Raw genomic sequence first — 17,165 nt, 5'->3', positions numbered from 1 at the left:
CTTGATTGGGTAAGGGGAGGAAGCCTGCCTAATCCACATAGTGAGCATCTGCCCTGAAACACCCCCCCCCCCCCGCAATGGCAGTGTGGAACCATTTCAAGCAACATTCTCCGTGGTGGCTATCACAAGAGTGTTGCCAAGGAAATTTAGAGGCACACTCCAGATCTGCTTGGTGACAGCATACATGCTTGATTTGCCCACCACAGCTTCCATAATGCTTAACTCCCTGCACAGCAAAGCAGGGCTAGCAATTTGCCGGCAATCTTTTCATGCCTGAATATAACAAAATGTTTGAAGGGGAGAAGGCTAAGAGCTGTACTGTCTGGGGACAGGAGGAAAAAAAATATTGGTCCACTTTCCCCCAGCAACCCACAGTAGTCCTGGGATGGTACCATCAGAAGGTAGGAGCTGGGGAGAAAGATAGCATTCCCATCAACACAGACATCAGTGCTCTCGGGAAAAGGAAAAGAACTCTCCACATTCCCAACAGTGTAAGCCGTCTTTTTTTTTTCTTCCTCTGACAGGGGTAGCTTTCCTGTCATCCTTGCCCCTGCTGCCTTCCACCGATCTGAGAGACGGAAATGAAACTCCCCCCATCACACTTGTCATTAAGTCATGCTCACAGCCAGGTCCATTGCCCAAGATTAATTTGATTATTTTTCTTTTTTAAAAAACTGTATAGAAATCAACACACTGCCATCATTCTGTGCATCTGGAGCGGCCGCAAGAGGCCCAGGGCTCAGTGAAATCTCTTCTCTTCCCACACATACCGCTTCCCTGCAGGCACCTTCCGGAAAAACAGGCTGTTCCCTCTGCTCATGTTACCCTGAAAACACGAGGAAAAAGGAGGCATGAGAGGGAATGTGAATAGAGACTGAGACTTTGGGGACAGAGGTCCAGCATCTTGCCAGCAACAAATACAGAGGGGTTCCCCCCCCCCCCATTGAGGGTCAAATTCTGTCAGGGGCAATCTGTTTTAATTGGAGTGGGGGCAGAGTCTCTTTCTCTCTTCTTTCCTGAAGAAAGAAAGAGCTTGGAGACGGCTCCCTATTTCAAGGCTCTCCCAACCATAAAACTAAGCCCCAAGAGATGAAGCTTGCCCACCCTGGAACATCAACACTTGGTTGAGATCTTGGTCTGGCATCCTTGCTTGGGAGGCTGGTACACCCAACGGCCAAAACCCCTGGAAGAATTGGAAAGGGGGACTCTGTATTGCCAATTTCCTCTCCCACCCACATCAAGGGCAAGATGCTATGGTCCTCTAATGAAAGGGCAGACAAGACAGACATACCTCCCCCTGTAGCTGGCTCCAGCAGTGTAACCAGGACGAGTAGGCTGGGGCATAAGGAGGGAGGCCACCAGCGAGCCTGAGAAACAGCAAGAGACCAGGGTAATTTACCAAAACGGCTCACCAACAATATCCCATGTGCAGAACATGCATTTCTAGCTTCATAGTCACTTGGGAAACAGTAGCCCAGATGCAACTTCTAGACTAGAACAATTACTTCAAAGAACATTCAGGCTGAGCTTTTACATTAAAAAAAGAAAGAGAGTGAGACAGGTCTGAATCAATGAGCAAAGTAAAAGGTCTGTTCCTTCTAGATAAAAATGCATTTGTACACCAGCAGTTCAGGCTTGCAGCCGGCGTACAGCTTCCGGGTCATGTGCCCAGCATGACTAAGCCGCTTCTGGCAAACCAGAGCAGCGCACAGAAACGCCTTTTACCTTCCCGCTGGAGCAGTACCTATTTATCTACTTGCACTTGACATGCTTTCGAACTGCTAGGTGGGCAGGAGCTGGGACCGAACAATGGGAGCTCATCCCATCGCAGGGATTCGAACTGCCAACCTTCTGATCGGCAAGCCCTAGGCTCTGTGGTTTAGACCACAGCGCTACCTGCGTCCCTGCACATAGCCATAGTTAATGCTTAAAACCATGGTTTAATGCGAGTTTAACCATGGTTTATTGTGAAAGCAGAGTGGGCTCAGAAGTCCTTACTTCACTTCTCCTCAGCTTCTGTCTGCATGGGGAGCAACAAACCACAAATCCTGGCTTGTTGTGGCGTCTGAAACACAAGGTTTGTGGTTTGCTTCTCTCCAAACCAAGCAGTAAGCCCATAACATGCTCATTCACATTAACTATGGTTTCATGTGATGCATGAACCAGACCTATAATTTAAGTATTTTCTCAAGAGACTCCACAGTTCTCAACATCCTGTCTCCTTGTGGCCAGAAGGTACATCCCAGTGTCTAACCCAAGCTTCCTCAACCTTGGCCCTCCAGATGTTTTTGGCCTACAACTCCCATGATCCCTAGCTAGCGGGACCAGTGGTCAGGAATGATGGGAATTGTAGTCTCAAAATATCTGGGGGGCACAAGGTTGAGGAAGCTTGGTCTAACCCATCAAACAATGAAAGAATCACAATTTTCTACCTCTGTGTGATCAGACTCATTAATAAAATCAACACCCATAAACCATGTACTGTAGTAAGATAAAAATGAATAAAAAAAGCTTGACAACCACAGGGAGAAACAGGACAGATCCCTTATTTTCTCTTGAGATTGGAAATCTATTGAATAGACCTTTAGTGTCCACATGAATTTAAAAATATTTACTGGATTTGCAGATAACCACAAGATTGAAAGCCAGGTTCAAATTTTTAGAAATCCTTAGCTGCATCTCCAGCCACAACTATTTTGAACATAGGCAGGGCGCACTGAAGGAGATGGCTCTTTGACCACTGAACTTTTAAATTAAACCCTTAAGAGCTATTCTAGGAGACTTTCCATGTCAGATGCTTTATTTTCAAGCTCTGTGGGTTGTGGTACCTAAACACTGAAAAGCAGCTGCTGAAAATATGAAGAGAACAGATGCGAGATGCAGCACATTGCTAAAGCTCTCATTGCTTCATGAAGGAAAGGGACCTGACAAACCAAGACTAAATGAGACTGAACTGCTTGTATTATACATTTGAAAACACACAATCAAAAGCCAAGTTAGAGAAATCAGACTCTGCACTCACCCACAACTATTAATGGCCATCAGGTTTGAGACGAGTACAAAGGGGTAAGTCAGCATACTGGCAAAGAACTGCAGATACAATACAGCAAAATACACCAATGAAAAGAGTCCCTCAGTTTTCCTTCACAAGCCCCACCCAGCTGATGGCCTCTTAATGGCAGAACCTTCTTAGAGCTGTAGTTGCAGGGAGCATGCCTTAGGCTAGAGAGAAGGAGCTCCACAGGGCAGTGAAGTGTTATTGCAGTCGCAATTCTGTTTCAGGACAGGAGTTCACAGCAATCACGAAGCAGATAAAATGAAACAGCTGGTAATTGTTCAGCTTAAGCCGAACAGTAATTTGAGCCAAGCAACAGCACCTACTTAGGAGCTCAGCACTAGAGATCAGACGGATCTCACAGGTATTGAACAGAGATCCTGAGGTGTACAGCTTGCAAGGCTTCTTGCACAGGACATCACCAGCATCACCCCCAAACTTCAGGATGAAGTGCTCATGCCTACACTCACATCCTCAGGACACAACCCGCCCCCTCTTCCCACAGGAAAGAGAAATGAACTATACACTCACTCCAGTGACAGCCTGAGAATAGCTTTTCATCTCAGTCATGGTGGAGACCTAGAAAGAAGAGAAACAAAGTAACTGACCCCTGTTCCTCAATTAAGAGTAATCATTCCCAAATCCATCATAATCCCTGCACTGGAGCAAAATCTGAAGGAGCTGCCTGAAAGTACTAGATGTAATGGAGGTAGCAACAGGCAACCACATTCAGAGGCTGGGGACAAAAAGGATATACAGTGGTACCTCTGGTTGTGAACGGGATCCGTTCAGGAGGTCCAGCAGTATCCCAAAGTTTTCGCAACCGGAGAGACCGCTTCTGCACATGTGCGTGCGGCGAAACACTTCCAGGTTTGCCATTTTCACAACCCAAAGTTTACATTAATTGAGGGTAACCTAACCCGAGGTTCCACTGTATTGCTCAGGAGGATGCACAACAGGACCACAATAGGGACCCTTCAAGCTGACCAAGGCTAGGGGAGGAAACCTTTCATACCTGCCTACCTGAGCTCAGCACTCCATTGTCTACACCCCATACATCACACTACCTGTAGTCTACTTACCCCATTCTCCAGTGCATAGGTATTGATGAGGTAGGCCAGCATGTTACAGAGCCACAAGGACAGGATGTCCCCAAGCAGGCGGGGAATAAGGCCCCTGGAAAAGGAAAAAAACTGATAAGTGAGAAGGCCACATACTGCCTGGAAATAACATGTTACATACATATGCACACTTCCCTCCAGTGTGTGAGTCAGAAAGTCTGGCTGTATTTCCATGATGGGAGGCTGATCAACTTTAGTGCAAAGCACAATGTTACACATTCTCCCAAGAAAGATCAGAATCTGCTTAAGAAAATCTGGGCTGAATTAGACCAAAGTTTCAACTAGTTGAACATTCTGCCTCCCACGAGCTCTGGCCATAATTGGACTCGCCCTCTGTCCCTCCCTGTTCCCCATGAACCAACAACCATGGCAGGTACAAAAGGAAGTTCACCCCCCCACACACACACATACACAAGCAAGTACTCACGCAAAAAATCCCAAGATGCCCTCTTCCCGGTAAATGGTGACAAAGGAGCTCAACACCCCACTGAAAATTAAGAAAGAAATTCATTTACTCTCAGAAATCAAGAAACAAGTGGCTCTCCCTGACCCCCTCCCCATTTTCAACTTCAACGATGACAGGAAACCTCTGTGCTCACACACTAATTGCTCCCTGGCCTCTTTTTAAGTTCTCCTACAAAAAAGGCATTGGCCTTGTGGGCTAAAGTCCAAAGGAAGCCGCCTGGTCACAAATATGCACATACCTGTACTTGGTCTCTCTGCCAATGAACTGCACCATACACCTCAACGTGATCACTGAAGGACAAGGACGGAGGGAAAAGGGAAATGACATCAGCAAGGATCCTCCCCACTCTCCTTCCCCTACTCAGGCCAACACAGGAACACACTACTTCGCCACTCTCCTAATTGAAGCTTAACTCAGACAGGACAGATATGCCCCTGGTTCGGGAACAGGGGTTCAACCACAGTTAAATGGAATAGAATGCCCCTTGAAAATTCAGGCTCATGGTAAGGAGCTATGACCTTGGATGCCCAGGTGACAGCTGGGGCCAGAATGCCTTTGCCTAGCTGACACCAGTGTGCCAACTATGCCCATTCTTTGTCACGACAACACTTGCCTCATACACATCACATTTGGATTACTGCAATGCTCTCTACATTGGGCTGCTTTTGAAAGCTACAATTGGCAGAATGCTGCAGCCAGCCTGTTAACAGGGGCTGCGTACAGGGACCATGTGACCCCCTTACTGAAACAGCTGCACTGGCTTCCAGTGTGTTTTGACTAATTTTGTTAGGCATCTTCAGCTGATTAGGAAAAACGGAGTATAAATGTCATCAGGAAATAATTACATATCAGATAATTGATCAAAGCCAGCAGTGTGCAAGATGGATACCCGAAGCACAAAAAACAATGACCATGAAGGGACCTGAATGTAACAAGGAAAGGCTGGTGAATGACTTTCCTCTTTCTTGTTGCCAGAGAGGTAAATGTGTGCTGGCAGTGACCAAAGGGCTACAGCCCCCACTTACCATGAAAAGGGTGGGTGACTAGCGTAGCAGCAGAACGTGCAATCATCTCTTGAGAAGTCTATGACCAAAAGGAATGGCAAAAACATCAGCAGAAAGCCAGCCAAGGAAATGGCAAGATTTAAAGTGACAGAATGCTCCCCATCTGACCAGGTTCCACTAAAGCACCTAATGGCTGTCACTTAGTGTGAGTTACAACTCGAAGCATTTGTGTTAAGAAGCTGCACTTTGAGATTAAAACTGAGTTTATAACTCCTCTACCAATCAAAGCTAGTTTCAGCCGAGCCACAGGTTTCAACTCATTTAGAGACAGTGCTTTGCTCTATTATCACGCTAGGCACAGACTTTCCAAGTGCATCCTATTGCCCACTATAGCACACTGGAAGGGCTCTTTCTAGGTGCCTCATCTCTCTAGTTCTAGGACTTCTGTGCCTGGATGTACACTCCCCTTTAAACAGCTTGCAGACATCCTGTCATATTGGGTGGGATTCACCTAACAAACTCATCAGCAGAAGCCCTGCCCAAGGGCTTCTGCTTGTACAATGTGCTTTTCCCCCAGTCTCCTCCCCCCCCCCATGGAAGCCAATGCAAGGATTCCCACTCACATAACAGGACTTTCCCTCCCTCTCCTCTTGCCACATCCTCCTAAAATCTGCTCTGGAGGATTGAGAGAACCCCCAGGACAGTGCACAGTGGGAGGAGAGAATAAATTGCTCCTTCGGGCAAGCAGAACCCTCCTTTATGCTGGGTTAATTACAACCCAATATTGCATGCTTAAAGTCAGTTATCCTGGCCTCTGTTCACTGATATGGAACAAAACTGGCAGGCTGCAATGTGGGACACTTCTGCACCATTGCCAGGCACCAACCAAGGGCCCCATAGGTTCTAAAACAGCCTTTCTCAACCTGTGGGTCCCCAGATGTTGTTGAACTACAACTCCCATCACCCCTAGCTAGGAAGGCCAAAGCTCAGGGATGATGGGAGTTGTAGTTCAACATCTGGGGACCCACAGCTTGAGAACCGCTGCTCTAAATGGTTCCCCACTGCCTGACTTGTCTTTGCCACCCAGTCATTCACCTGACACACCCTCCTGCTCCCCCAGCATCTTTTAGCAGTGGGTAGGTGGAAGTGCCTCTTTTGAAGGGAAGCAAAGCTTGGCTCCTATTCCTGGAGGCTGCCCATGTTAATTTATCCAAAACACAATGCCTGATCAGTTCTGTCAGAGAACAGATTGTCACCATTCAACCCTGGCACCTGTGCATGTGAAATCCTAATACATCCCAGCTTAAAGGTAAGGGTACCCCTGCCCGTACGGGCCAGTCGTGTCCAACTCTAGGGTTGTGTGCCCATCTCACTTAAGAGGCCGGGGGCCAGCGCTGTCCGGAGACACTTCCGGGTCACGTGGCCAGCGTGACAAAGCTGCTCTGGCGAGCCAGCACCAGCGCAGCACACGGAAACGCCATTTACCTTCCCACTATAAAGCGGTACCTATTTATCTACTTGCACTTAGGGGTGCTTTCGAACTGCTAGGTGGGCAGGAGCTGGGACCGAAAGACGGGAGCTCACCCCGCCGCGGGGATTCGAACCGCCGACCATGCGATCGGCAAGCCCTAGGCACTGAGGTTTTACCCACAGCGCCACCCTATACATTCCAGCTTAGCCCATGACAAATGAATCCATCTCTTACCTCCTTAACAACTTGCTCCAAGGAGGACGAGGATTCCTTGGGGCTGATCCCTGGGTCCTGGAGAGAAAAGAGAGCATCAGAAGTCATGGGGTGACGGCATTTCCAGTGCTGTCTGTAGAAGGCATCTTGTTGTGCTGTCAAATTCTGGATGGAAGATATTCTGGAGAACCCCAGAACTCCCAGAGAATGCACTACTCTACATACCATCTGATACAGGCAGCAGCCACCTCCCAATACCCATGAGCTCAGGGAAGGGAAATAGAGGAGCAATCACTTGGGTGGGAAAGGGAGAAGCAACTCATGCAAACAAATAAAAGCTAAGAACCTACTTACCTCAACTTGATCAGCTTCCTGGCAGCGCTAGAAGTAGGAAAACAGAGAAAAATGAGCCCATGGCTTATCTCCTCATTCTCAGCATTTTAAGCATACGTAATTGTCTTCGCATTTACTTTCCCATTCCCACGATTGGATTGCAAGAAAAGGTGTCTAATAAATTTAATTAATAAGAATAAGAATATTCCATGCTTCTATATTTAGGTAGTAGCCGTGTTGGTCTGACACTGTCGAAATATATAAAATAATAATAATAAATGTCCAGCAGCACCTTAGAGACCAACTAAGTTTGTTCTTGGCATAAGCTCTTGTGTGCATGCACACTTCTTCAGATACAGTATATCTCAAGAAGTGTGCATGCACATGAAAGCTTATACCAAGAACAAACTTAGTTGGTCTCTAAGGTGCTACTGCACAATTTTTAAATTTTTAAAATACAGTGGTGCCCCGCAAGATGAATGCCTCGCAAGACGGAAAACCCGCTAGACGAAAGGGTTTTCCGTTTTTGAGTTGCTTCGCAGGACAAATTTCCCTATGGGCTTGCTTCACAAGACGAAAATGTCTTGCGAGTCTTGAGATTTTTTTTTCGCTTTTCCCCCCCTTTATCTAAGCCGCTAAGCCTTTAATAGCCTTTTAGCAGCTAATCCGCTAAGCCTTTAAGCCTTTAATAGCCGCTAAACCGCTAATAGCGCTAATCCGTTAAGCCGCTAATAGGGTTGCTTCGCAAGACGAAAAAACAGCTAGACGAAGACACTCGCGGAACGGATTAATTTCGTCTTGCGAGGCACCACTGTATATTTCAATATTCCATGCCGTCTGTCTCAAAAATGTCCTCAAGATTGTTACTTGAATTATTCCCAATGAAAAGAAGGTACATATTACTTCTCGTACTCTTATTGCAAGCCAGCTGAATTTTTGGGAAAAAGTAATACATACTATATTTTTTCCATGTATAAGACTAAATTTTGCCCCAAATTTTTAAAGTTTAAAATTGGGGGTCGTCTTATACACAGAGTGTTTAAAATATTTATTTCTTAATTTTGGGCTGAAAAAATAAGGGTCCTCTTATACATGGGGGCATCCTATAGATGGAAAAATACAGTACTTCTGAAGGATTTTCATATACCTATAAAAACCTGCATGTTACTCTGCAACTATTATCCCACAATATGTTCAGTGATTTCTCCAAGATGTATGTCAACAACACTACTTATATATCTATGAGTTATACAGGATTCTTCACAGATTAATTATTGAAAGCAATGTGCATTTGAGTCATCTGCCAATCTAGTTCTTCTGTGTAACTAAAAGCAGAGAAACAGCCTTAAAAAACTGAAACTGCTACTTACAGGTTGGCACAACCAAGTGGCCACAGTAGCAATCCAGGCAGTCCACAGAAAACAAGGCTAAACTAAATTTAGATCAAAATGGTGCATCCTATAAATAAACAGTTTTGATGCTTGGAGACCTGATTGTCAAAACCATGTGTCGTATCCAAAATAGTAGTTCTGTTAGTGCAACAGAACTTCATCTCACTCTCCACACCCGTGCACCCTCCCCAAATCTGCTTCAGAGGATTGGGGTAACCCCCAGAATACATTTAGAGGATGCATGGGGAGAGGAGAAGGAAGGGAAGTTCTGCTGCACAGCCAGAAGCCCTTGCACTAGCAAAATACTTTGCTGGAAACTACCCCATGAAACTGTCAAGTATCTTGCCATTCACTCTCAGCATCAATCACAATAATTATTGGTAGCAACCAAAAAGTCTGACTTGCAAATACCTTTATTTGGAACTGTTGTTGGCTTGGGCCATAAAATGCCAAGCTATGCTTTGGTGCTCTAAGAACAAATTTTGTCTGCCAAGGCTTTAAGCTAGTTTACAACCCCTGTGTGAATGCTGAGTACATACCATACCCTGATTATTTGAATACAATTGGAAATTTGGGCTTACGCTGAAGAGGATGCAATTTAATGAATGGGAGCACACAAGAGAAGGAGGGGAGCAGATAAAACTTATTCAAGTGATACATTCCATGTGGAAACAGCCCACTGTGTTTACTAAGGCTTAATCCTAGACAACTACAAACACCCTCCTCATATTTGCCATAGCAAGCATTCCTTCCAATCTCTGACAAGCCAAAGAATGCAACTTGAGTCTAGGGAAGGCGGGAATAATACCTGAAGTTGCACACTGTTCTACAGGTGTTCCAAATAACGACTTTCACTGCCTTAAAAAGGCAATTAACACCTTATTGGCAAGGCTTAGCAGGGCATGGCTGACTTTATCAGATTGTGAAATGTTTAGCATACTAATGTTGCTATAGAATAAAATTATATAGTACCTGTAAAACCTTACTGTGCACTATAGTGCCGATAGCTCCTGAGCAAAGTCGAGGAGTCAAACCTTTGAAGAGTCCAGCCCTTCCATCAATCTTCATAATGTGTTTAGCTGAAAACAGAAGTCAATACAGATTAAAAGATAATACTCAACATTGACTGCTCACCCCATTCACCCACCTGCCTAGAGGAGATTCCAGCACTCAAAAATGTGTTTAAAAAAATGAAGTTAGGGATGCAAAACTATTTAAAACTCGGCCTATCCTATGCTAGAGAAGACTGGGCCTGATGCCAAGTTAGAAACTTCAGTACAAAGGTCACGATACACAGCTGCAGGCATAATCTCCTGCACAGCAAAGCATGCTCATGTCCTATTTATTTCAGCATGCTTAACTGAACATTGGACTACACTTAGAATAATGTCAGCATGCACCAGAACCCGGCTTGCCCTTCCCAAACTCTGCCATCCTCTACAACAAGGAGGGAAAATCACAGGTTTCCCAGATATTGCCAACTGGTTAAGAAGTTGAACAACATCTAGAGGGTCACAGCTCCCCCATCTCTGAGTTGCAGTAACAAGTTACTTGTTAATGATCCTAAGTTTGAGTAACAGTGTGCAAGAAAGCAAGCAAGCTCAGAGCCAATAATATACAAGTCGGAGCATGAAGTGTGGCATTGCTGGGACATGCACATGCATGCACAGGCTAAATCATATGAAGGATACTTGAAGGGCAATAGGCTACAGGAAGAGAGAGGCTCAGATGCCCAAACATTGTACTTTCCTGTTATTCTAACTCTGTCTCACTGCATGAATTCAAAAGCCAATGATCATGGCTGTAGCACTGTAGCTTCTTGAGAGTTGAGACTCACCACTTTACCTATATAAACTGCCACTGTTCCAACAGTTGCAGGATCTCTAGCTAATCCTTGTACACATGAGAAGCTCTGCTTCAAAGGCATAGGCACCACCAAGTGCAGTGCAACAATTACAGCAATCCAATCCTGCTTTAAGTCTTTCTGGCTCATTCACAAATCTTATACATTATGCACTCACCATAAGCAAAGAGACCAGGCAGCTGATAGACCTGTCGCCCAAAGATATTTCTTCCCAGAGTTGGAGGGAGGGGTTCATATCCCACCTTCAAAATAAAGAGACAGCCTACAGCAACCTCTACATGTGAACAGCACCCCAAGGAATAACCCCAACATTCCCTAGCAGTGAACAACTACAGCTGTTCCACTCACTGGACATTTGAAAACTGAACCATAAGAGAAAATATGATCAATTTTTTGTTCTTAGAATTCTATGGCTGTGCTACTAACTGTAAGTTTAAAGTTCTAAAACCACTATATTCAGAAGATGGTAACAGTTTGTAGCTCACATTAAATGTCTGGGTGGTCTGCAGTTCAGCAGAAAGTCTGGCAGGATCACTGGATACCAGGTGCCATCTCTTAGTGCTATACATATATATGTCTTACTAGTGACTGTCATAAGATGTTCTGGGAATCTTTTTGGCTAAAGAACGGGAAATAAATACTTTAAATAAAATTTGGAGCTACAGACCAAACATATATTCCCACAGACACTGCACTAGTCCCCCACTTATTCGCTCCAAAGTGATTCCCCCCTGCATTTTTTCCAACCAGGTAAAGTTATTTTAAAATGTTTGTCCTTGATGTGATCTAGGTGACTCTGAAGATAAGTTTGCTGTGTTTAAATGTTAAACAACTAGTTGAGAACATGGAGCTATTTTGCTTTTTATGCTGTGAATAGCCACTTGATTTGTCACAATATATCATACTAGGCAACATGTTTTCCATAGTTTATAACTCACATTATCAAGGCCTGCAATTTAGCAAAAAGTTTTACGGACAAATTGGACACTGTGTTTCACAAGTCAAATTTACCAAAGAAGACAATGTGCTTTCTTGGCAGAGGTAGGCGGTATTTATTTTTGAGATAGATATCCCACTACATAGCTCCACATATCCTCTGTGTAGTGAATCATATGAGAACCACTGTGAGGCTAATAACAGGAAGTCTCACAATTGTCCTTTGTCCTTAAATTCTGAACCTTACATTATAGGAATTTGTGTATCCAAACTCTGAAATGCTAATGTGCTTCCCATTCCTGCATTTTTATTAGAAGGTGGATATGCAGGCTGTTAAATATTTTAACAGACAGGGCTGTTGTACCTGGGGCAGCTATGCTTTTCAGCCAATGATGGTACGAGTACAAAGCCACAGCTGGCCAAAAGCAACATGCAGCCAAATATACTAAATAAAGAAGTTCTTGAGGCTGGTACTACTGGGAGTGTCCAAAACGCTACCAATAAAAATGAGAAGAGGACAAATTTGAATAAGAGGCACACATAAAACCAGCGCAGAAAACTGATCCAGATTCAGAAATCAGCCAGGCTCACAAAAACATCTGAGTGAGGTACGCCAGTCTGAAACTGGCTAAAATTAAACATTGGCTTCTGCAATGAGGGTTGTTCTGTGGCTAGCACTGGCAATTTTGTTCTCTCAGGAATACGGACACAGCAAAAGCAGCAAGCGAGAGAAACGCAGTGTCTTGGATCTGATTTTGACCCTCTGGTGTTACCGGCACCGGTTGCAAATCCCACTGCTAGGACTCAATCTATATGGCTGCTACTGTGGAACTGGTGGTTCTGGAAGCCCAGTGGATGCAGTGGATCAGTGCTGTTTCATTCATGACTGCTGCTACCGCCACGCCAGGGTCTCCTTAAAGTGTCACCGCAGGGTAAAGTGGCAGCGGTACAAACTCTCATGCAACGGATCAGAGACGGAATGCCAGTCCACGAATATCTGCGGCAGGATGGCATGCGAGTGTGACAAGCAGCTGGCGGAGTGCTTGACAGCAGCAAAACCCCGCAGGAAGCATTCTTTCTACAACAGGGAGGTTCTCTGCAAAGGACACAGGGACCCTTGCCCAGCCGTTCACCGCAACTGGACTGAAATTCGACCCTGGGGAAGTCTTTCCCATCGACCAGTCTCGAGGGGGGGCTCGTAAGTAACCATTCAACTCTGGAAGAGAAGACGCTGCGGCTGCCGATTCCCAAGGGCTCCCCTCGCCGGACCCACCTCAACACCTGCGGTTCTAGGCAGCGCAATAAAGAAAGACTCAAAAGCGAAGTTGCACTGCAAATGACGGCCCCTGCTGTCTGGATGGTGCGAAAGTGAGGAAGTGCTTCCCGCGTCCCTACGAGCGGCTTTCTTTTTCCTCCGCCGGGGCGGCGGCGCTGCTGCTGCTGCTACGCCTCGGGGCAGGGAGGCAACCAGCCGCCGCCCTGCGAAAAGGAAGTCTGAAGCAAAGCAAGGCCTGCCTAAGACCAAAAGCGAAGGGCGACTCCGCTACTTCGAGGGGCTGCTGGCTACGCGGGGGGGGGGGGGGGCGCTGCCATGGAAACGCGTTTGGGAGAGAGGAGGCAACTTCTTGGCCAGTAAGCGAGGGCGGGAGGCGACCCGGGGCTGCTTTGACCTCCTCCCACCCACTCAGTGCCGCCCCCTTCGTCGCCCTCACGAGCAAGGAAAACCTGCCAGGACTGAAGGCCTCACCTGCACGAGCACCTTCACGTACATAAGCGGCTGCGAGAGCACCGTGAGGCCGGAGCCCAGCAGCATCTGAGAGGCCGTGTCCGCCATGCTGCAGCCGCGCCGGGCTCCGCCGAGGGGGATGGGGGTTGGAAGCAGAGGCTACCGCGCCACCTCCACGTGACCTGCGGTAGAGGAAGATACGGCTCGAGCCGCTGCCTCCACGTCCTTTCCCTCCCCTCCCACTCCAACTACTTCCGGTTCCAGCTAGTCCCTTGTTTCCGCCACTTCTAGAGCGCGATAGGCCTAGCCTATGGGGTGGGGGAAGTAATATTGACAGTGACCGGCAGCCTGAACTTCCGGTAAAAACCAACCAACTCGAAAGCTATGATTCTCTATGGTCGCCGCTCTATAGCTTTGCAGCTCGGTGGTAAAAAGGGGTCTAGAACTGAAGTGTCAGCGAGGACTAGGGTTGTACGCAACTCTACACCCCCCCCCCCCCGCCCCATTGAATTTCTCTTGGCATTTCTCGACGTGCTTCTTAGATATGTTTCTGACAGCCAATAAGAAAAAAAAAAAATAGGCATTTGCGTCACACGTTAGGTGGGCTAAGAATCTTCTGACCTAAAGGTAGGAAATTGTAGATGGTGTATCGGAGTAGCCACTGCAGAATGAGAGGCCGGGAAGAAGCTGTCGCGAGAAGAGTACACTATCCGCGCCCAGTTTTAGCTACATAAGTCACTGGCAGGCGCCGGATGTGTAGTAGAGGGCATTGAAGTCGGGACAGTCAACGAGTGTTTAATATAGTTAGTTTATTCGCCAATACGTCAGGTTTTCAGCAATCGTTAGGTTTTCTTCGCTCTGTGTACCATTAGATGCTTACTAGTTAAAATGTTCATGGCTAATGAAAACTCAGGGTTGTTGTTTTTCTTCTACTTCCATGCCTTCCTGGCAGAACTGTAGTACAATTGACATTGACTACCAAGGACTTCTTATTTCAGATCTGCTGTTCAGTAAGCATTTGCAGGATCACTTTCCTAGTAGAAAGTCTAACTAACTAACAAAGCAAGCTCCGCCGCCGCTCTATTTAGTTTGCAATTCAAGTCTCATCTTACTTTGGACATCCATGCTCTCAGGGAAGCTGCCTAGACCAAAATCAAGCATTCATTTTAAAGTGCTTTAATTATTACCCAGGAATACTACCAAAGCAAGTAATGCTTCTAGCATTTCAAAACTTCCAGCTTGTGTTAGAGAAGAGCTTATGCAATGTTGCTCAGCACCTAGACTCTTGTGCAGTCTCATCCCCACTGTAATTTTCCCTTCATCATCTCCCTTTCCCACTTTCCAGAGAAAACCAAGCCTTGTCTGTTTAATTTTTAAAATGTTGCTGGTGCACATGCCTGCCCTTTTACAAAAAAAACCTAGTTCCCTCATTCTCAGAACAGCAGCAGCAATAGCAACAAGGAAAATGGAGTGGGCAGGTGAAGTATTCCCAAAGTTTTAAAACCAACACATCCCTCCCATTATTTGGACACTGAAGGAAATTTCCAAGGCACTTACATATAGGGAAGAAAGACAGGAGGTGACAGTGAACAAGGTAAAATTATAGCTGCATATATGGTGCATTTTAGTTGAAATACGCTTTCCTGCCAGAATAACTGATTAAAAAAATATGAAATTGTACTTTTCCTAGATTTTTTGTGTATTTTGGGACAAAAATAGGTAGTGAAAGAGTTACTTGACAGAAACAAATTGTAGCAGATGCTAGTTTAATACTAAAGAGAGGAAGAGGAAAATGCATGTAGATTTGCCAGTCTGTTTCTCATTTGCAGTTCAGACACATATTTAATGTGAGATTTCTTCATTCCTTCCTGGATTATAATCCAAAATCTTCATAGTGAGAATAAATTATAGCTTTATGGTAACATAACTGACTTGTTTATAACAGGTCATCAAAGTTTACACCCGAGTTCAGGATATAGTTTTGATGGATTCTTCACAGAAATAGTTTTTAGCTACATTATGCAAAATGAAATATCATTCAATAGATTTCTACATAAATATGTTGTGTTTGGGTGTGTTTTAGAACACTAACAATTATTTTATGACAACTGGAAACTTTAAAAAAAAAGAGTTGCACCTTCAGTACCTTTACTATGCTGTTTAATGCTCAACAAGACATACTTTTCACTCACAAAGAGTAACAATACCACTTTAGAGGTAAAAATGCAACAAAACTTGTACCTGAGTATTGCATTTTTTCCTTGTGTGGGTCCAACATTACAGCAACAGAATTGTTTCTGTTATTATTGTGCCCACTGCTACACAATCATCTATTATTAATTCAACGTAAGTTTTCAGATATTCACCCTTCATCATTAAAATAATAATAATTCATGTACACATTTGATAGGAAACTTTTGGGGGGGTTTACAAAAAGAAAAAAATGGTGGAATGACATGCAACCTCAGTAAATGTGAATTTGGGAAGTAATGGTGGAGGGTTGGGGAATGTGTGTCTGATGGTAGAAGTGGAATTTATAGAGAATTAGCATGAGGGAAATGCTGTTTAACCCCTCACACTCACTGAGTCATCCTATGCCCACTGGATCTTTCTCCTCTTCTGATTTTCGACCCTGACTTGGTGGGGAATAATTAAAAATAGCCATGTGAGGCATCTGCAGAAGCTGCGGGCAAGGAGGTTCAGCACCTCCTACCTGCCAATACTTCCTTGCAAGTACTTCCTACATTTTCACTTTATGAATAAAATATAGGAGTGGAAATTATGTGTTCTTCCTGAAATGCATTGTACTAACCAAAGGTCTTAACAGGGGGGAAAGCTTTGCCCTTTCATATTAGTTAATCTCAGCTACAAACCTATAAAAATAAGACAACTGAAATCTCCCATCCTCTTTATCAACACTCCAAATTCTCTCATCATCAAAATGCAGTAGACTTTGTGCTAAACATTTGTAATAGGCCTGCAACAGGAGAGTGCCAGCTTTCCTTCTAACAAATTAACTCTTTGTGAGTTATTAAAAGTCTATGGCTTCATAGGAGGGCACAAGATGTTCCTTGTGCACAAACTTTGCCTTTGGATTACCCTCTCTGTTCTTCAGTAATGAATATTTTTGTCCAATCATGTTTGGAGTTCCCCTGACTTTGGCATGATGTTCATTTTCAGACTTCAGAACCATGTAGTCAATTTTGAGTGGTTTCCATTTGTATTCTCGGTAGGGAATAATCTGTGACCTGCTTTGGTTCAGATTCCACAGATTTTTGTTGTCAATAATGCTATGAGATTTCAAAGAAAGACTTCGACGCAGCATTAAAGTCACAGAAGGCACTTCAGGATTCCACCACATGGACCTAAAAAAAGGGTTGGGAGAGAAAAATAGTTATTTTAAATAATTAAATTTCAAATACTGTATTGTAGATAAAAAGTGGTATACAAGCACTTGTAATTAATTAATAAATTGAGAGTGAAAGAAATTCATTTCACAAAGGCATAGCAGGGACCAAGGCTTATCCACAACCTAAAGGTATTAGCATGTCATGCAGTTCAAAGCAGGAAAATGTCAGTTATCAG

At 44.8% G+C, this 17,165-nt stretch overlaps 2 protein-coding genes across 9 annotated transcripts in view; both read right to left on the bottom strand.

Annotated features, from left to right (window-relative positions):
* Nucleotides 1-630: 630 nt before the first annotated feature.
* Nucleotides 631-13,813, bottom strand: MTCH2 (mitochondrial carrier 2). The gene is made up of 13 exons (XM_081003704.1): nt 13,602-13,813; nt 11,076-11,160; nt 10,027-10,133; nt 7,685-7,711; nt 7,352-7,408; nt 5,668-5,725; nt 4,881-4,932; nt 4,604-4,663; nt 4,138-4,231; nt 3,587-3,634; nt 3,023-3,090; nt 1,292-1,367; nt 631-826 (listed from the first exon to the last, which is right to left on the bottom strand). The coding sequence occupies exons 1-13, from the start codon at nt 13,686-13,688 to the stop codon at nt 740-742; spliced, it is 906 nt and encodes a 301-aa protein (XP_080859830.1). The 5' UTR covers nt 13,689-13,813; the 3' UTR covers nt 631-739.
* Nucleotides 13,814-15,723: 1,910 nt separating this feature from the next.
* AGBL2 (AGBL carboxypeptidase 2) overlaps nt 15,724-17,165 on the bottom strand; it is a 30,582-nt gene continuing 29,140 nt past the window's right edge. For all 8 annotated transcript variants that reach the window (XM_081003362.1, XM_081003365.1, XM_081003366.1 and 5 more), the window contains one exon: nt 15,724-16,945. In XM_081003362.1, the coding sequence (XP_080859488.1) occupies nt 16,612-16,945 (334 nt within the window). In that variant the 3' untranslated portion in view covers nt 15,724-16,611. The remainder of the gene's footprint in view (nt 16,946-17,165) is intronic.

The sequence above is a fragment of the Podarcis pityusensis genome (genome assembly GCF_964106645.2).
Source record: "Podarcis pityusensis genome assembly, chromosome: 1".
In the NCBI taxonomy this organism is placed as follows: domain Eukaryota; kingdom Metazoa; phylum Chordata; class Lepidosauria; order Squamata; family Lacertidae; genus Podarcis; species Podarcis pityusensis.
Note: the sequence above shows the minus strand (reverse complement) of the source record. Positions and strands in the feature narration are given on the sequence as shown.

What these genes read in the sequence shown, in the direction of transcription:
- MTCH2 (XM_081003704.1), bottom strand. Translation starts at nt 13,688, where the DNA reads ATGGCGGACACGGCCTCTCAGATGCTGCTGGGCTCCGGCCTCACGGTG. An exon ending in AGGAAGCTGATCAAGTTGAG is followed by an intron (nt 7,409 to 7,684) that starts GTAAGTAGGTTC and finishes TTTTCTCTCCAG; the next exon opens with GACCCAGGGATCAGCCCCAA. An exon ending in ATGGCCATTAATAGTTGTGG is followed by an intron (nt 1,368 to 3,022) that starts GTGAGTGCAGAG and finishes GCTGTTTCTCAG; the next exon opens with GCTCGCTGGTGGCCTCCCTC.